Source organism: Neofelis nebulosa, chromosome 9 (assembly GCF_028018385.1).
Source record: "Neofelis nebulosa isolate mNeoNeb1 chromosome 9, mNeoNeb1.pri, whole genome shotgun sequence".
In the NCBI taxonomy this organism is placed as follows: Eukaryota; Metazoa; Chordata; class Mammalia; order Carnivora; family Felidae; genus Neofelis; species Neofelis nebulosa.
In genome coordinates, this window is record NC_080790.1 from 64305014 (window position 1) to 64326621 (window position 21608).

Genomic DNA, 21608 nt, shown 5'->3' on the forward strand with positions numbered 1-21608 from the left:
CATATAATGGAATATTATGCAGCCTTAAAAAAGGAAAGCCTGCCACATGCTACAATATGGATCAATCCTTGAGGACATTCTGAAGAGCAAATTAAGCCAGTCACAAAAGGACGTCTATGATTCCACTAACAAGAAATATCTAAAGAAGTCAAAACAGAAACAGAACGGTAGTTGCCAAGGTAGAGGGTAGTTGGTGTAGTGGGTCTAAACTTTCAATTTTGCAAGATGTAAAAGTTCTAGAGATCTTTTGCACAACAGTGTGAATATACTTGGCACTACTAAACTACACGGTTAAGTTTAATGTTACTTGCTTTTTACTACAATAAAAAATAAAAATAGTCATTCCCAACCTTTATCATGACATGGAACCCTTTACCTGACCTACATGCCATATATTGGATAAAGGAATTGGCTGTTCACAACCAGAGGAAATTGCCCCAGGGTGGATATTGTGGCATGTCTCATAGAAAGCTCTGGGAACAGACCAACCACTGTAGACTGAATATTATTGATATATGCAAGTTCCAGGAATTTCTTACACCATTCCTATTAGCCAGAGCTCTTAATCAGTTTCCTGCTTTAATCTTAACTGGTTACGAGTTGTTCTGTTTCTGCTTCACTTTGGTGACCTGCCCTGCCCTGTCCTTGTACTATTTATCAAGTAACTTAGAAGGAAAAAATTAAAAAAACAAGGCAAAATATTTCAATCTTGAACCATCTGATGTAATACCATCATTCTTCACAATAGCTACTTTCTTGACCTCTAAACCACCATTCTTCAAAGAGCCTTTTTTACCCCCCTAAAAGTCACTTTCAGGATGCAGTTTTAGAAGGCAAGAAGTAATTACCTTCTACATAAGGTATACAAAACAAAATAGAGGTCTTGAAGGAAGGCCCTTTAACTTTTCTACTTAGAAGAAATCATTGAAAGTCAAATAACTAACTTTAAGCTACTCTTTACTGCCTGAGAGCTAATAAAGACACACTATCCCAATTGTCCTAAAGTTTTCTCAGCTTTAGAGGTGCCTAGCTGGCCCAGGGTGTACAGCACGTGACTTTAGATCTCAGGGGCATGAATTCATGCCCCACATGGGTGTGGAGCCTACTTTAAAAAAAATTTTTGTCAGCTTTATTTGCTAAAGGCAAAATAATTACTCCTGTGGCCCCCTAAAGCGTTGTTCTCCCACAAAGAAAAAGAAATACGCCATCAAATTTTAGATTTTTAAAGACGGAGAGCCACTAGTTAGCTAACAAGTAGCATTTACATATAATAACTTACATGTAGAAGTAGACGATATCCCCATCCAGGTAAGAACAGAAGTCAAGCTACTAAAATTTCAAGGTTGGTTACACACTAGAGAAGTCTGTGTACCTAGTCTCTCTTTAAGCAACAACTGATATCAATTGGGAAGGCCCTCATCTAAGGATTTAACCACCAGTTGTCTTCGGCTTACTGAGAGATCTGCTTGGGCAAGATAGTCTATGGCATAGGTTGTAAAATGTTGTGAGTTGCCTGTTTTGTGAATAAAGATTGATTGGAACACAGCCACACTCATTTGTATTTTACTGTGTATGGCTGCTTTTATACTGCAATGGCAGAGTTGAATTGTTTCTGACAAAGGCTAGGCTGTAAACCCAAAATATTTACCATCTGGCTCTTTACGAAAAAGCTTTCTGGTCTATGGCATAGTATTTCAAACATTAGAAAAAGTGTACAAATCATTTTGGGATCTTGTTAAAATACAGATTTCAGGGGAGCCTGGGTGGCTCAGGTGGTTAAGCCTCAACTTTGGTTCAGGTCATGATCTTGCAATTTGTGAGTTTTGAACCCCACACTGGCCTCTTCTGTCAGTGCAGAGTCTGGATCCTCTTACTCTCGCTCTCAAAAATAGCAAACCTGAAAAATAGACGTTTCATTCAGAAGGTTTAAGATAAGACTTAGATCCTCTGTTTCTAAGAAGCTCCAGGTGATTCCAGTGCAGCTGGTTGGCACAGCAGACTTTTAGTAGCAGAGGCTTAAGGCATACAATAATCCTAGTCAGTACAGTGTTTCTGAACCTGGGACACTTGTGCTCCATAGGACATTTAACAATTTCGGGAGACATTCTGGGTACTACAACTGGGAGGAAGTACTATTGGCATCTACTAGATAAAGGCCAGAGATGGCTTACAGTGTACAGGACAGCCAGCTCAGTAAGCCCAGAGTGGTGCTGCTGAGAAACCTTGAATTCTGAGCAAGTTATTAGCCTTGAATGCATGTCAGAGTCAATTAGGAAGCTATGAAAAATACTAATACCCTTTTTAGTTCTAGCCATGAATAATGGGCATCACATCTCCCCTCCTGCTGTGAAAAGCCCATAAAATGAATACAAAACAATAGAGTTGGACAAAATATATGAAGGAACTTATCACACAGAGAAAACAAGGCTGTGATTCTGGAGGAGAGGAAAACACCCAGATTGATAAAGGCTACAGTTTCAGATGATCTTTACCTTAGTCCAGCCTTCAAAAAGCCTAAATGAAGTGAAGACATGACTAATCAAGTTGAACCACCAATAAATCATTTGTCTACCAGGACAAAAGTCAGTACTCTTTAAAGGAATACAATAAAATGTGGAGTTTCAAGAACTGACTAGCAGCCACAATATTCAACGAATAATAAAACTTTTACGACACACAAGGAACAGGAAACTGTGACCCATAACTAGGAGAAGAAGAGAAATAGATGTGACCCAGATGGTAAAATTATCAAACAGGGACAATAAAACCACTACATAAGTATGTTCAAGGAATTAAATATAAAGTTAAACATAATTAGTGAACAGATCGAGAGACTCAGCAGAGAAATGGGAAATATAAAATGCTTCTAGAATGGAAAAATACAATAAATGAAGGTAAACATCCACTGGTTAAATAGAGACCAGGCAAAGGACCAGAATGAAGCACAGCAAAATAAAAGACTAATTTGAAAAATGAACAGAGCCTCCGAAAAGGCCTGTGAGAGAAGGTAGACAATTCTAACTGCATGTATTTGGATCTCAGAGAAGAGGGACTGAGGCATGAAACAAATCCTAGCTGAAGCTTCCAGTGATGACAATTACCAACCCACAGATGAAAAAAGCTCAATGAGCCCAAAGCAGAATAAACATAAAGACAACTATCTCTAGAAAACCAAAGATAAAAAGCAAATATTAAAAGCCAGAAGGGACACATTATATATAGGGTCAATGATAAGAATAACTGCTAACTTCTCATCGGAAAAAAACACAAGATGACAAGAAACATTTTTAAATTCAGAACAAAAAAATCTCATGTCAGGTGAGGCCTTCACAGTGAAGGTGAGGGGCATCTAGTCCCAGCCAAGACAGTAAGTACATTCTACTTTATTCCTTCTAATTACTACTAAAGATTTTAGACAAAAATTAATACAACATTCTAAAAGTTATAGAATAGAAGGCAGACTGGATAAGGACCTTAGAACACACAGAATGACCCAGCCCCAAGTCTCATCCCAACCACCTTTTTTTTTTTGGTGCCTATTTATCCCAGCCTGGGCCACAATGCAATCTACAATTGGAAAACAACACTGTGCACACAAAAAAGTCCAGGAAAAGCCTGTTGTCTTTAAACAGTGGATCAGCAGGAGGGCAAGTATACGGTTCAGGACACTTGTCTCCTATACCTGCTGTACTTTAGGTGAACACCATGAAAGAAGCTGTACCCTTCCCACTTCCCACTAGGGGTTGTGGAAACTGGGGTAGAGTCCTATCAGGTGTCACCACCATGCGTTAACCAGGGAGCACACCTACCCTTCCCCACCAAGCACTGAGGAGACTAAAGTGGAGCCCTGTCAAAAGACCAACCCCACACTAACAAAGCAGTACCCTCTCCACTGGCGTTATGGAAATTATGAGACAGAGCCCTGTCAATGCCCAGCCTGTACTACTGAGCACTGACTTCTCCTTCCCTCTCTCCCAGATACTCTGGAGACCAAAGGGTAGAGCCTTGTAGACTGTCCTTGCCTGCACTCACACAACATAAGTAGTGCCTCTCTTCCTCTGCAACAGACACTGTGGACATTGTGCAGTAGAGCCCTAAGGACCATGCCCAGCCTGCATTAAGCAAACATTAGCAAAAAGCAGCAACCCTCTATGTCTCTTTGGCCTCAAATGTTGTGGATAGGAGCCCAACTGACCCATCACTATCATGCATTAAAAAAAAAAAAAAGCATACCTCACATCCTTCTAATTAGAAAACCTTGTTCTCAGGAATTAATAGAACTACAAGAGAGCTAACTAGTCAAGCTATAGAAAAAAAAATCAATAATACCACAAACCAATGGGATCTGATAATATTTATAGAGCACTACACCTCAAAACAGTAGAATGCATGGTCTCTTTAATCTCTCATTAAGACCACATACCCTGGGTCAAAAAATAAACCTTAACAAATTTGAAATGATACAAAATATGTTCTCAGACAATAATATAAATTAGAAATCAGTAACAAAGAAAATGGAAAAAATCTTCACTTAGAAATTAACACACTCCTAATAGCCAAGGCATCAAAAGAAGTCTCATGAAAAAGTACAAAATTAAAAATACTGGGGTGCCTGGGTGGCTCAGTTGGTTAAGCATCCAACTTCAGCCCAAGTCATGATCTTGCAGCTCGTGGGTTCGAGCCCCACATCAGCCTCTCTGCTCTCAGATCCTCTATTTCCCCCTCTCTCTGCCCCTCCCCAACTTGCTCTCTCTCTCTGAAAAACAAATCAACGTTAAAAAATAAGTAAAATTAGGGGCACCTGGGTGGCGCAGTCGGTTAAGCAACCAACTTCTGCTCAGATCATGATCTCACAGTTCCTGAGTTTGAGCCCTGCGTTGGGCTCTGTGCTGACAGCTCAGAGCCTGGAGCCTGCTTCTGATTCTATGTCTCCCTCTCTTACTGCCCCTACCCTGCTCATGCTCTGTCTGTCTCTCAGAAATAAACAAATGTAAATAAATAATAAATAAAATTATAGGTACAAGAAAAGTACATTACATAAGGATTTATGGGATACAGTTAAACCAATTCTTAATAGGACATTTATAGCATTAAATATCTACATTAGAAAAAATGAAAGGGCTCAAACAATAGTCTAACCTTCTACCTAAACTAGAAAAAGGAAAATAAACCAAAAATCAAGTTGAAACAAAGAATAGGAAAATCTGCCCAGTCTAAATCCAGCCTGTTTTGTAGAGTTACCAACTAAGAATTAATTTGAAATTTTTAAATGGTTGGAACAAACATTTTCTGATTGGAAAATTTTATGGAATTCAAACTTCAGTGCCATAAAATTTTGTTGGAACTCAGCTAGACTCATTTGTTTACATATTGTATATGATACTTTTGTACTATGGTGTACAGCTGAATAGTTGTAACAGAGAGCATGTGACCTATAAAACCTAAATATTTAACTATTTGGCTGCTTGCAGAGAACTTTGACTACTCTTGAAATTGAATCCATAGTGAAAAGGAGAAATCTCTAGGCCCAGATGGTTTCACTGGAGAATTCTCTAAAATATTTACTTTAATTTTTTTAAAAATGTTTATTATTGATAGAGAGAGTGTGAGCACGGGAGGAGCAGAGAAAGTGGGAGACAGAATCTGAAACAGGCTCCAGGCTCTGAGCTGTCGGCACAGAGCCCCATGTGGGGCTTGAACTCATGAGCGGTGAGATCATGTCCTGAGCCAAAGCCGGAAGCTTAACTGACTGAGCCACCCAGGCGCCCCTCTAAAACATTTTAAAAAGAAACAACACAAATTCTACTAATTCTGTTCCAGAAATTAAAAGGAGGAAGACTTGTCAACTCATTTTATGAGGCCAGCACTGCCGTGATACCAACACCGGATAAAGACAGTAGAATAAAAAGAAAGCTACACACCAGTAGTCCTCATTAACAGATGTAAAAGTTCTCAACAAAATACTAGCAAATTGAACCTAGCAACATATGAAAAGACTTCTACACCATGTAAGACTAGAGGGGTGCCTGGGTGGCTCAGTTGAGCATCCGACTTTGGCTCAGGTCATGATCTCACAGTTTGTGAATTCAAGCCCCACGTTGGGCTCTGTGCTGACAACGCGGAGCCTGGAGCCCGCTTCAGATTCTGTGTTTCCCTCTCTCTCTGCCCCTTCCCTGCTCTTGCTCTCTCTCTCTCTCAAAAATAAACAAACATTAAAGAAATGTAAGACTAGTTCAATATTCAAACACTAATCAATGTCATCCACCATGGCAACAGTGTAAAGCTGAAAAATCATATGATCATATTAATTGATACAGAAAAAGCACTTGATAAAATTTAATACCCATTCATAATAACTCTTAGTACACTAGAAATAGAGGTGAGCCTCATCAACCTGATAACACCTACCAAAAATATACAGCTAACATCACACTAAATGGTGAAGAATAAACAACTCACATGTTCTTCAACACTACGTCCATACTTCAGAACATTCCTTATCAGTAAAAAGGAATGAACTATACTGATACATGCAAACTCAGATGGATCTCTATCTAGGGCATTATGGTGAATGAAACAAAGCCCATCTCAACAAGTTACATAGTAAAGAATTTGATTTGTACAACATGCTCAAGATAATCAATTATAGTGATATGGAACAAATCAGTGCTTTCCAGGGTTTAGGATAAAGGGGAGGGTGTCCATATAAAGCAATACACGGAAGTTTCTATGTGAGGGAGTTTCTTCCTAGAACAGTTCCATACAGTAATTTTTGTGATTAGTCCATACATGTAATACAATTTAACAGCAACATACACATATGAGTGCATGTAAAAACTGATGACCAAATAAGGTATGTATTTTATAGTAGTATGCCAAAGTTAGTTCCTGGTTTTGAAAATTATACTATTGTTATAAGATGATGTCATTGGAGGAAGCTGGGTAAAGGGTACATGGGAGCTGAAGGAAGGGTACATGGGAGCCGTCTATTGCAATTTCTGAGTGTGCAATTATTTTAAAATGAAATGTTAAAAAAATAAATTCAGAGGTAAAATATAGTTCCAGCTCTCCCACACCAAAAAACAAAATAAAAACAAACAAACAGAAAAAGTAAAGGTGAAATAAAGATATTTTCAGACAAGAAGTGAGAGAATTAGTCTCCAGGAACTTTCCACTACAATGTTAAAGGAAATTCTCTGCGAAGACGGGAAATGAACCAACTGTAAACTCAGATCTATGGGAGGGCTGAAGAATTCCAACAGCGATAAATAAGAGACTTTTTTTTTCCCTCTCAATTTCTTTGAAATAAAAGTAATTTTTAAAAAAATAATTTAATGTTTATTCATTTTTGACAGACAGAGACAGAGCATGAGCAGGGAAGGAGCAGAGAGAGAGGGAGACACAGGATCTGAAGCAGACTCCAGGCTCTGAGCTGTCAGCACAGAGCCCAACGTGGAGCTCGAACCCATGAACTGTGAGTTCACAACCTGAGCCAAAGTTGGATGCTTAACTGACTGGGCCACCCAGGCGACCCAAAACTGATTTTTTAAAGCACAATAGTAACCGCATTATGGAATTAATTATATATGTGAAAAAAAGTATGACAACAGTAGCACAAAGGATGGAAATGTATTTTTGCAAGATTCTTACATTATATATGAAGTCGTTTATTAAATCAAGGTAGATTATTATACAAGTGAAAGATGTATATTATAATTTCTAGAGCTATGTTAATATGGTAGCCACCGACCACATATGACTTGAATACTTGGAATATGGCTAGTCTAAATTGAGGTGTGCAGTTAGTGTAAAACACACCAGATTTTGAAGACTTAATATGAAAAAAAGAATGTAATATGTCTCAATTTTTATTATAGTTACAATATTCTGGGTATTAGTTTAATTAGAGTTTTTATATTATTAAAGTAAACTTTAATTAGAGTGGTTTTAGAGCAGGGGTTTGCAAACTTTTTCTTTCAAGGGCAGATAGTAAATATTTTAGGATTTGGGGGCCACACAGTCTGTGTTCTAAATACTCAGCTCTGCCACTGTAGCATGGAAATACCCATAGACAACATGTAAGAGAATATGTAAACGAATGAGTATGGCCATGTTGCAATATAACTATTTAACTTTAACTATTAACAATACAACCATATAAGTATATTTAAATATAACTACTTAAAATAGGTGACCCGCTGACTTTGGCCCATAAGCCATATCTTGCTGTACTAAAGTAACCACTACAACAAAAACAAAACAGCCCAGAGAAGCACAGTTTACAAACTGAAGATATGAGAGACAAATTCCCACTTACTCCAAAAGAAAGCAGGAGGGAGGTTAAAAGTGACAAAGAATAAATGGAGCAAAAAGAAACCAAATAGTGAGATTGTAGATTAAATTGAACTACAATAATTACATTAAATGGAAATGGGACAGATTAAAAGAAGGTTTGTGAGGTCGTGCAAAAAAGCAAGACTTAAACTTATTTACAAAAGCACTCACAGACACAAAGACACAAAACACAAACATTAAACAAAAGGATGGAAAAGGACACACCATGCAAACTAATCATAGGAAGGCTGGAATTGTTAAAATTAAAGTAAAATTCAAGACAAAAGAATATTGACACATGTAAAAAAGATGTTTAAAATGATAAACAATATTTCACCAAGAACACATAACAGTTCTGTATCTGTATGTCCCTATTAACAGCATGAAAATTCATGAAGCAAGAACTTATAAAACTAAAGGAAATATAGACAACTCCACAATTACAGCTGAAGATTTAACATACCTTGTCATTGATTGATTAAACAGGAGGACAAAATAAAGCAAAACAGTAAGGATATAGAAGGACTGAACAACACTATCAATTTAACCTAATCAACATTTATAGAATAGTAAATTCCAAATTCAGAATATATATTTGTTCCAAGCACATGAGGAACATTCATCAAACTAAGTCTTCTTTTTGACCATAAAACAAGTTTCAGTGTATTTTAAAGGATTGCAAGAATATGCTCTGATAAATTAGAAGTCAATAACAAAAACATAGCAATAAAATCTCAAAAATATTTAGGAATTAAAAAATCATGATTCTAAAATCCATGGGGTCAAAGACTAAGTGAAGGGAAATTAGAAAATACGTTTAACTGAACAACAATGAAACACAATATATCAGGATTTGTGGAATACATCTAAAACACTGCTTAAAATTCTTTATAGCTTTATATATTTTAGAAAGAAAGGCTTAAAAGTAATGATTTAAGCATTTACCTTATGAAGCTTAAAAAAAAGAGTACCCAAAATAAGTATAAGGAAATGATAAAGAACGATAATTAGTAAAAGAGAAAAAAAAAATCTCAGCAGTAGATAATTCAACAAATCCAAAAATTGGTTCTTTGAAAAGATCAATAAAAGTGATAAGCATCTAGCTAGACTGTAAAAAAAAAAAAAAAGAAAGAAAAAAATTCTTTGGAAGATACATATTACCAAAGCTGACACAAGAAGAAAAAGAAAATCTAATGATCATTATATGTTATAGAGAGTAAATTCATAATTAAAGATTTTCCTACAATAAAATTCTAGGCCCAGATGATTTTCTTGCTAAATTCTAGGAAACATTTATGAAAGATAAATCTTACTAAAACAGTTTCTGAAAATAGACACGTCCAATTTGCATAATGACCTGAAAACAAAACCACACAAGGATATTATAAGAAAAAAAAATTACAGATCAATATCCCTCATCAATGTAGATATAAAAACCCTTAATGGAATAATACCAAATTGAATTCAGTATGACAACGCATCATGACTAAATGTGGTTTATCCCAGAGAAAAAGGTTGATTTAACACTCAAAAATCAATGCAATTCATTGCACTAGTAAAGGAGAAAAATCATATGATCATTTCAGTAGATCCCCAAAAAGGACTTAATATACACTCATGACTTAATTTTTTTCAACAACTACAATGAAATTTCCTCAGCCTGATAAGAGGGCATTTAGGAAAAACCTACAGCTAACATCATACTTAATGTATAAAGAATGAATGTTTTCCACCAAAGAACAGGAACAAAGCAAGGATGCCCATGCTCAGTGTAGTATTAGAGGTCATAGAAGGTATAACAAAGCATGAAAAAAAGCTATGAAAGGCATACATGTTGGAAAAGAAGTAAAACTCTATTCACAAACATTACTGACTGTGTATAAAATCCTAAGAATCTACCAAAAAATGAGAATTAAAAAGTGACTTTAGAAAGATCTCAAGACACAAGGTCAATATACAAAATGATATTTACAATAGAATTAAAAAACAAGATATTTAGAGATAATTTTAATGGAAGATGTATACGATACCTACACCAAAAACTACAAAACACTTAGAGAAATTAAAAATCTACATAAATGGAGACAAGTATCGGGTTCATGCATTGGAAGACTCAAATGTGTTGTTGGGATTTCAGTTGCCCCTAAACTGATCTTTAGATTTAGTGGAATCACAATCAAAATTCCATTTTGCTTTTTAGTGGAAATTGACAAACCAGTTCTTAAATTTTATGGAGAGGAACAGGACCCAAAGCATTCTTGAAGAAAAGGGTTGAAGGACTTGTACTACCTAATTTCAGAACTAGTTGTAAAGCTGCAGTAATTGATGTACTGTGGTTTTGGTGTAAGGACAGATAGACTGATTAGAAGACAAGAGAGAGTTCAGAAATAGACCACAATTTACACTGTCAGCTGACTTTTGAAAAAGACTCCAAGGAAATTTAATTAGGAAAAGGAAATCTTTTTAACAAATGGTGCTGTGACAGCTGGCTCTGATGGGAAACAAGAACCTCAACCCCTTATACACACAAGAATGAGCTCATGGACTCAAAAATGAAAGCCAAAACTAGAAGGCTTTTAAAAAAATATTTAACAAACTGTGACCCTAAGATAGGCAAAGTTTCCCAGGTTTCTTTACAGAAAACATTGATAAATTGAACTTCAAATAAAAATAACAGTTTTTGCTCATTAAAGACAAATAAATGAATAGGGAGGCTGCACACTAGGAGAACATATCCACAATACAGATGTATAAAGAATTCCTACAACTCAGTAATAAAGAGACTATCATCCAAATAAAAATGGATCAAGACATTTTACAAAAGAAGACATATGAATGGGGAGTCAGTACATGAAAATGGTGCCCACAGTTATTAATTAACAGGTCATTGATAATCGGACTCAACAGAAATACTAATACATAAATGTTGGAATGCCCAAAATTAAAAAGACCAACACCACCAAATGCTGGGGAGGATCTGGGATTACTGGTGGGAGTACAAAATGGAAGCACTTGTCAGCTTTTTATAGAGGTGAACATACATCTGCCCTGTGAACCAGCAATTCCACTTCTCAGGACAAACGAAATGTAACCATAGAAGGACTTGTGTCACAATGTTCATAGTAACTATTAGTTATGATGGCTAGAGCCAGGGGCAGCCCAGGTGTCCTGGGAGAATGGATATATGGCCTATGGTGTACTACACAATGGAGTTCTGCTCAACAAGAACAAATTAGTGATACGTGTAACAATATGGATGAGTTTCAAAAACAAACTAACAAACAAATATGCTGAGTGAAAGAAGACAGACACAAAAGAGTGCATTCTGTATGACTAACATGGTACGTGACATTCTAGAAGAGACAAAACTAACCTAGTGTGAAAATCAGAATATCAGAACAGTGGTTGTTTGGGGGAAAGGGACTGACTGAGAAAAGGAACAAAGAAAGAGCTTTCTGGAGTGATAAAATCTGCACACACATATCACAAATGCCCACACTAGTTACAATGAATCAATTTCTTGGCTTGGAACCTGGGCATCAGGTTTTTTTTTTTTTTTTTTATAGTCCCTTCCTATCTCCATACACAAAGTGATTCTGGTGCATAGTACAGGTTGAAAAAGAACACACAAGAATCTCAAAATTTTGTCATCAAGCAATATTTGTAATTTTACAAATGGGAACTATAAGTTCAAAGGATTCTTATTAGTACTGTAAAAACATTCTCTGGATAAACGTGTATGCTTGTTGGTTGGGTAAGAAATGCCCAACTTGTATGTGTCTAATTTTCACCTTGGCTGCCAAGAGGTTCAGAGCCAAATTCAGTGCTCAGTTTAGTGATTAACGTCTCAATGCCTGATAAACCAATTTTGAGGGGAGAGGGTTTGGGAGATAGAAGATGGGGGCATTAAAATATCCTGTTTCACATTTTAAACTACCTCAAATTATTTGAGGAAAATGATGCTGTATAAATCATATAAAACGTTGGTCATTTTGGAAAATAAATATTTTTTCATTGAGGATATAAATACATTGATTGTATGCCTCTCCTTCTTCTCAGAAAAAGGTTCGATTAGGAAAGACTTTTGCTGTTGCTTGAATGAGTCCTCTGCTAAAGGTAAGTCACTACTCAACCAAATGATCGAATAACGTAAAAAATACATCATTTTACAATACAACCGTATCAACAGGGAAACTCTTCACTCACATTTGATTATAAGGGCGAGAGTGGAGGAACCCATGTAAGAGTATGGAATATGCTAAGAGTCCCTAATGGATCATAGATGGCATAAAAAATTTAAGTGCACTTCATTACGTTCTCAGGGTAAAGAAATCAGATCTGTACGCAAATGTGCTCACTGTCATTCTGTTTCTGTGATGATTGGTGTCGGCTGCTTTGATTTTATCCACTGGATAGGATATTTTCTGCCCCTTCTCATTTAACAAAACCATACAACCTTGGCCCCCAGGAGAAAATAGAAGGTCTTTATTCCCAAACGGCATATTCTAATGTAACGTTAAGGAAAAAAAAAAAAAAAAAAAAAACCACAACAAAAAGCCTCTCACCTGAGCTGTTTCACTGTTAAGCAATCTAGTCAGCGGCTCCTCTGTTTGCACTTTTCTCCAGGTTGAACAGGACTCAGCACTTCTCTCACCACGGATGTTTTTTTCTATTAACCTATTTTGCATCTGATTGACTTGCTTTGTTGCAGCCTTTTGAGAAACAACCTGTTGATTGAGAGTAATAATGTATAATGAAAACTTTTGACACTTGTAAAACAAAGATGCTTCTATGTCCAGATTCTTGAAAATTCTAAACTTGCCAAGCTTTGAAAAAAAAAAGGAAGAATTAAAGAGGAAACCAACAAATGGATGTTATAGAAAGAATATAGCAGTTGGCAAGATCCAGACCCTTTCTCATCAATAGTACAAGACCAATTAAAATTAGTGTCACTGTTATACGCTCTTTAGAAATTATCTCTACAGATAACTTGCTTATTGAAAACGGCATTTTTACAGAAAACTGTCACATTCTAAAACTGCACATGAATTCATTATTAACCTTTGCTGGGAGTGGATCCAGTACATCTTTTTAGTTTAAATTCTTATTAATTAGAATCTTCGTTTTCTATCATTGAAGTGAGCCTAATGAATGTGAACGTAGAAAAGGAGCTTATAATGTTGCTTACTTTCTTATACAGGTAATTTAACCTTTGAGTAGATGAGTAACAGTTCGTGCCACCTGGTACTGTGCACCAGTATCAAAGGTTAAGTTCTACAACAAGCCTGCTGTCTCTCAGGTTCTTTTTCACACCGTGGTGTTACCTGGGGGATGACTGACTCTTAATAACCTTGAAGTAGACACGGAAATCGAAGGGCAGATCCCACAATTCAGCTGGAAGATTAAGAGCCACAGTGAAGATCCTTATGTGAAGTATTTGGTCAGTAGCTTCATGTTTACAGCAGCTGAAAGTGCCGTCACCTTTCTTCATGGGTTAAAGAGGGGGCAGAAGATAGGAACAGCACAAGGGGAAATAATGGAGTAGCCAGTGCCAAAACAGAGAATGAATTACGTTGGCTAGGCAAGCAGAGCCTTAATTTGTAGTCTCTCAATTTTTAGCTTCTATTGCCAAGTGTGTTCACTCCTTCCCTTTAAAATATGCTGGTGTTTTGTGGCGAGGTCTAAGCTGTCACAACACCATTCTTTATTCGCCCCTCCTCCCGGATCCCGGCTTCTCAAAGGGTAGCAAAGCCATTGCTTTTCAGTACCCTGACAATTGGCATTGTTCCCTAATCACTCAGGGTTTCTTTATTTTCACCACTCAAGTCTCCCAAACTACTGGGAAAATTCATGGGTAACCACCTTCTGAGTCACACTCCCACTGAAGTCATCTTAGTGATAAATGCTCACCATACCACTGGTGCGAAACAAAGGGTTTCCCAAAGCTGTTGTACATCGGTTCGTTCTAATGAAAGACTGGCTTGCCAATCACTGTGAAAATGTGTTTTATGATATAAGGGATTAGTTGAGATACTGAGGTTTTTAATGCCTCACTTTAGGTATAAGAGTTTCTGGCCTGGGAGCCTCTGATGTACAAACAAAATCTGATCTAATATATTCAGTCCTCTGTGAGGCTTTCTGGAAGAGATGGTGCCTCCTGGATCTGCCGTCAGTTGGCTGGATGGGCAGGTTGCGCTGCCATAAGCATTTCTAGCTAATAAACAAGATGATACCCAGTTTATGGAAATTTGCTATTTCTAGGGGAACTTTTAAAATGGTAAGAGTGAAGTGGGATAAGTTTGACTCTTAATTGTGAACAGAGGTAAAACGTTTTCTCAAAGATGTAAGAGTGAATATAGAAAACACTCTGGGCATCACACGAAATCAAATAAAATACTACCCAAATAGGTGTCATCTTCAAGAGAGAGGCTATTCAGATCAGGTATTTTTTATTTAATTTTCCATTGGCACTTCAGTGTTCCAAGAAATCAGGAATACTTTGGCCTCCTGAAATCTAGTGAGCCAAAAATGTGCTCACAAATGAGAATTTATATTCTACTTTTCTCACACAGTATAAATATAAATAGAATTATTTTGAGAATTAAAGCTCAAGAAATAATTTTATGGACTTTCAAGGTCAACACAAAGATTACTACCACGAATAATAATATATATATTCATCCCTGGATTTGCTGCTAACCTCAGATTTAGAGTAAATGAAGGGACAAACTCTTACTTGTCTGAAACGTAAGACAGCTTGAACATTTTCATTCTGCCCTACAGTTACTCCTCTGCCTAGGGAGAGCACTGAGGAAGGATGGGTGTCTGTGGTATTACAATATGGATTCAAGCATCATAACAAGGAGAGAGCTATGATAAGCTGGTAAAAGGATCCTCTACTGGCTGTGGAAGAAACAGCTTATTCAGAGGGTTGAACGGGGGCCTTCAATAATGCTGGTTTTCCAACGTGGCTTTAACATTCTCATCTGGGAATTCTAGAGCTTTAGCTCACCTCAGTAAGCATTCTTACTGAAATATGGTTTCCTTCAGTGAATTCTGGACATTAAATCCCAGTGGATGGTATAAATAGACTGTGGTGGCCTGATGACAGATTCTTCTAATTTGACAGTGTTACCTCAGGAGCCATCGGAGCTACTAAAGAGTGATTTCAGCTATACAGAACATCATTTTGATTGAGGCAAATGCCCCAAAAGATTTGCCTTTCAGAAAAAAAAAATATCAATGTCTCTACTGTCTTGACAAAAATTCATTTCCAATTTAACTCCAGTAACAGTATTGGAGGACTTGTGTTAGAAGGCGGCTCTGTTTACAGGGAACGGTTTATGATGCCTTGTAAAAACCTAGTATTGGAAAAATACCTCCTTTTTCTTTTGCAAAAAGATGCTGTAAGTTTGCCAAGATTCTTAACGGTGATGTGCTATTTTCTAATACCTAACCAAAGCATATTTTTGTTAGGAATACTAAATTTAAAAGGTACAACCATTTCTGCTGAGGGAAATAACATTTTAAAAAAATAAGCATTCATAACTTTCCTTTGAATACTGAATGATAGAAATATTTTATTTACCTAACGGTATATGTTTTCTGGTCCACTGACTTCTTTTTCAGTATCTTTGTCCAAAGAGTGTAAGTCCAGGATTCATTCAATATTCTGTTAAATAACTAGAGTAATCCATGTATGAAGTAACAAAAAATGTTTTTAGTTACTAATAAGGAGATTCTGTCTGGGACTAAAAAGAGAAATCTGGGGCCATGTGGTTGATACTCATTCTGGACCCAAAATGATTTTTGTTATGGAAGCAATCAATTGTGGAAACTAGCCTATACTTTTATCATTCAGGGAAACTGAGTACAGCACAGTTTATATTGTCATATTTTGCTTTTCAACATTTTCAAGTTTAGTATTTGCAACATTACAAAATCTGTAAACTTTAAAAATACTGATTCACCACATGGTGAACCTATTTTTATATTATGATTATAACATATATATGTGCACTTAAAATACTACAGAAATAAAGTCTTTATTCAATAACTATTGATCGGCTGTGAACTACATCCCCAAAACCTCTTACTGTCTTTATATCGGGGGTGGTCATATTGTTAGAAATTAACTAAGGTCTTAAGAATGCATATTATTCTTAGTGTTTGCTTTTTACTCATAATCAAAGCGCTCTAATCAAAAGGGAAGAATAAAATATTTTTGATTGAGGCTCATTGGAAAAAATGTTTTATGTTCTATTCTCTGCATATAAAAGTGGTTTCACAACAAACATCCTTTGAATTTGATGAAACTGAAAAATTCTGGTGGATAATAATTAGAATTTTACATCAGAGGATATAACTATCAGTTTTTAAAATGGCTTCTTTTATATTTCAATTAAGTTTATGAAACTGAAAAACTACAGAAAAGGAAAAAAATCTACTTAAATTAGTGTAGATTAAGTGGTGACCATTATTGCAAGGGAGATACTACGTTAAGGAAATGGCTCTTTGTTTTGTTGCAAAAGTGATAAAAACACAAAAGTCAATAAAACTGTTAAAATAAGTCTCAGTAATTACCAAGATCAAAATCCACTGGCTTTTTATTAAACATGAACTTTTGTTCTGCCTTCTGCAATACGTAAATAGTGCTGACAATTGGTTTGTGAGGCATTTGCTACAATAAAATGTAATTGTATCATGAGAGAAAGGTGACAATCAGGAGATCATGAAAAAATTACATATTCTCACTGGTAGTTAATTAGCCATGCAAAACCTCCTCAAACAGATATTCTCTTCTATTAGGAATGATTACTATGCAGGCCTACAGATGTCAATACCACAGTCATTCAAATACTTCTTTCCCTACTAATTGAAGGTTGTAAAGCTCCGGTGCCAAGGTTTTGCTTCCAAAGAGCTAATTTATGACTAGAAGGATATTTTATGTCTTCAGTTGCAGCAGCTACAAAATTCAGCAAATCAGAACCATCTGTGCACTGATACTTGACTCACCATCCATCTAGCGGCCTATCAGTCACGTTAGTTTGCATCCTGCATTCTTGGCTCAGGAACACTTGTGATGATCCAAAGTTCATAAGAAATATTAAAAATGAATGGCATCCTGACCCTACCTTATTGCACATGCATCAGGGAGAAAAAGCCCTCCCTACAGGTTTTGCATGTGGATCGTGTCCAGGAAGGACTGGACATTTAGTTGCCTGTCCAGTAGCACTGCTCACAGGAATCTCAGGTTTCCCCCACCCTGTAAAAAATGTTTTAAATCCTAATTCTTGTGTATTGTTTCAAGTTCTCTCTCTCTTTTTTTAAGTCAGTTGGAAGATAACAGAGTATAGGAGAAAAGGGTAACTTAAAACTTTTTAAAAGGTTATTTTTGTAGATTGATATATCAGTGCATACGAGTAGTCTGGTTAAACCTAAGAATATCATCATTATCACCCCCAAATTATGGAATTATGGCCAAACTGGCAAACAAAAGCAGAGGGCAATAACCAAAGAAATCTGAAGAAAAGCAACGAATAAAGGTTGTCCTGAATAAAGTCAGATTAGCCTTTAATCTTACCCTGGTCGTGTCTCTGTGACCTCAGCGACTGCTTTATTTCTTTAATAGTACCCTAAATAGGCCATGGATCCTACTGTTTTTCTCTAAGAGACAATAGGTCAAAAGAACTTGCAACAAAATTTCCTGGAGCTCAGTTAGGAGAAATAAGAATTAAATGTAATATAAGCAAGAAAGTGGGTTGTCAGACTCCCTCTGAGACCCAAAACAACTTCATTTGGTAGAAAAGCCTCACAGAAGGTAATCGTAGGATCCCAGGGACTACGTTACTTACTTTTTGACTGTTTGGAGTATCCACATTCACACTGTCTCCTTTAGTGGAAAATTCCAGTGGTCCTAAAGGTGTTCCACCTGGGTTCAGAATTTTCTTGAGCATTTGATAGTTTGGCTTTTCATCATATGCTAAATTATGAGCACATACCAAATACTGGGCTATTTCACCTGTGAAGTGTAAATTTTTTTTACATGTTATTCGCAATTGGCAAGAATTGTCAAGACTCCAATATCATCAAAATCTCTCTATTCTCTCTTACACGTGCACACAACACACATCCTGAAGAAGCTAAGAATAAACAATTCGATGCAAAGCACTTTTCAAATGATATCCAAAAATGACTGAAATATAGTGACTTAGAGATTTGACAAGATGGGAGAAACTGGTAATTTTTTTACACATCTTTGTTGATATGTTTACATTTCACTAATCTTATCAAAGGAAGCAAATTTTAAAATTGTAGTTAGTGAGTTTGATTTATGAAGTGCAACTACTAAGAACTACATGAATAATATAATAGACCAGACATGCTTCATACTTTATGTTGAAGTTTTAAAAATTCAGTTAAAAACAAGTGTTACTTATTATAAACCTCCTTACTTCAACGGAAAAAAATCACTGCAAGTTTTAATTCAGGCTTTGATTTTAAGATTATAAAAGTACATTTAGAGGGATGCCTGGGTGGCTCAGTCAGTTGAGCGTCTGACTTTGGCTCAGGTCATGATCTCATGGTTTGTGAGTTCAAGCGCAGAGTCGGGCTCTGTGCTGACAGCTCAGAGCCTGGAGCCTGCCTCAGATTCTGTGTCTCCCCCTCTCTCTGCCCCTCCCCTGCTCATGCTCTACGTCCCTCTGTCTCTCAATAATAAATAAACGTAAAAAAATTTTTTAAAGTACATTTAGAAATGAGCTTGAATTCTAGGTTTTCAGCCATGACTAATTTTAGAATTCATCGAACCTCCCTGGAGTCCTCCACACCTAGCTAGCCTAGTGCATTCACTAGTGCATTCATTATATAGCCTTTCTGATTTAGAGCAGAAGGGGAAAATGTTGCTACTTTTTCTTTTCAAGTTTGTTTGTTTATTTTGAGAAAGAGAGAGTGCAAGTGGGAAAGGGGCAGAGAGAGGGGGACAGAGGGAATCCCAAGCAGACTCCCTGCTGTCAGTGTGGAGCCCAGTGTGGGGCTCAAACTCACAAACTGTGAGATCATGACTGAAGCCAAAACCCAGAGTCAGATGCTGCACGGACTGAGCCACCCAGGCATCCCTAATCTTTTTCTAATGTAATCTCTTCCCTAGAACTATAGTAACCCCCTTCCCCCTGCCAGAAACTATGAACTACAAACTTCTAAATACAAGTAGAATTAGTAACCCAAAGTTACAAATATAGCTGCCTTAAAACAAATGTAGTTTGCATTTTTGTTTCAGATGGAGATTCAATCTAAAATCCAGACACAAGTGATCATACCATATACTGTTTAAAATCTGGCATGTTTTCATTTGTTCACAGAGATGTTTAGATACTCCACTTTTTACAAGCTTTTCCCCTTCAAAAACTTATTACTGACACAGACACAAGTACCTCTTACTAAGTTGTTTATATTCCCATGGCAGGGAAAATCTGGGAAGCTTTGTGGGTTGGCAGGAGTGACTTCCTAATCCTTCCTTTCCCCTCCAGGCCCACCTCCATTCCAGTGGGGAACCGCGGACCCTGGGTTTATCTCCCTATGGGGAAGAATTCCAAAAGGAACAGTCACCATCCTGTTCCGTCTGCTATGAAAGTCGGAGTGACCATTTTATACCATATTGTCCATAGCCATTTTCTAGGAATATAAGGCTACTGTGGCGAAAATGAGAACTCTTAGCTTCAGGTTTTTTTGGTTTTGTTTTTTGGGTTTTTCTCTTTTCTTTTCTTTTCTTTTCTTTTCTTTTCTTTTCTTTTCTTTTCTTCCTTCCCTTTCTGTTGATACTTAGGCAATTATAATGCAACCTACTTTTTCCCCTAATGTCTAAGATATATCAAATTCTGTTCTCTAACATTTGATCAAACAGATCTCTATTAGCTGGCAAGTAGTTATAACTCATGTTTCCAGAAGCCCATTGGGGAGATTTGATTGCTGAAGGGACGATTAAAAAGAAAATGAGATTAAATTACATTCGCTGTTATTTTAATGTAAATATTCTGTTGTTCTTTGGCCCTTTCAAGATTGGTAAGCCAGGTTTGGCATATATTATTATAATTCTATTAACCAAAATATCCCAAATGGAGGAGAGAGCTGAATAATCGGGGAGAAGTTTTCACAGGTCACCGTTAGAAGGCAATGGAAGATTCTGGCACTGCACCAATGGACAGCAGCTGTGCGGCAAAGCCTTCATGGGTCTGGGGCTTGGAAAAATGAGGCATCGGTGAGGTAGGAAAAGGAGAGAAAGAACCGCCCTCTTATAAATTCATTATTATCAACCTGAAGCTTAGACTATTGTGATGTATTACTGCTTTAAATGTGAGCCTTCCAAGATCTAGATTTATTATATTAAGTATACTTTTTAATTTACTAGCATATTTCTGGAGCTATAAAACAAAATCGTTTGGGTATTATGAAATGGTGATATTCTTGAATCATCTGCTTTTAAGCTAATGAAATATTAAGTATCATTACTATCATTTCAAGAAATACAAACTTTTCAAACTATTATTATTACACTGAACTAGACATGCGTGTTTCAACCTCTGTGGTGGTTTTATTTCATAAGCTGCCTTAGTAATAAACCTTTTATGAATCGGATTAATTGTCATGCTTGCGATACCCACTCCTCAGCACGACCAACTAAGGAATCTTCAGTTAATAGTAACGTTTCAAAGTTTTATGCTTTAGAAACAGAAATCTGCATTTTATAAAATAATAGGATGGTCTCAAATAAATGGTTTGTACTGAAAATGGGGGACCAGGCACTCCTGTCATTTCTCATTATCATCCAAATCTTCTGATCTCCAGTAATAGAAGTGTCTCGAGTATACACAGGTCCACAGGCATTTATCTTGTGGGACCCAGGGCATCTGGGCTTTCTTTTCTATTCCAGAACAGTTAGTTGCCTTTTGTGCAGGAGGGGCGGAAAAGGTAAAGGAGATACACAGTGAAAAAAATTTTTTTTGACATATCCCATCTCTCTTTTTTGCTGTCTTATTGAGTAAAACATAAACGGTATAACTTGGTCAAAATGTCAATAAGCATATTAGCCAAGAAAGAATATTGGCATTTGAACCACATCACTCAGTGCAGTTACAGAAAGGAAAAGCCTTCAGTCCATCCCCTGACCCCCAGGAGAATACTCCCCCTATGGCGCCTCCATCAGAAGAGGGACCACAGAAAGTGGGAAGCAGGAGGCACAACACTGGGGCAGGCTTAGGACTTGGGGAATAGAGGTG

The 21608-nt window shown here is 36.8% G+C and overlaps 1 protein-coding gene across 7 annotated transcripts in view; it reads right to left on the reverse strand.

Annotated features, from left to right (window-relative positions):
• The window catches only part of VRK2 (VRK serine/threonine kinase 2), a 103594-nt gene that overhangs the window by 2329 nt on the left and 79657 nt on the right, over nucleotides 1-21608 (reverse strand). For all 7 annotated transcript variants that reach the window (XM_058684026.1, XM_058684024.1, XM_058684030.1 and 4 more), the window contains 2 exons: nucleotides 18189-18355; nucleotides 12900-13061 (listed from right to left, as the gene is read on the reverse strand). In XM_058684026.1, coding sequence (XP_058540009.1) covers nucleotides 12900-13061; nucleotides 18189-18355 — 329 coding nt within the window. The remainder of the gene's footprint in view (nucleotides 1-12899; nucleotides 13062-18188; nucleotides 18356-21608) is intronic.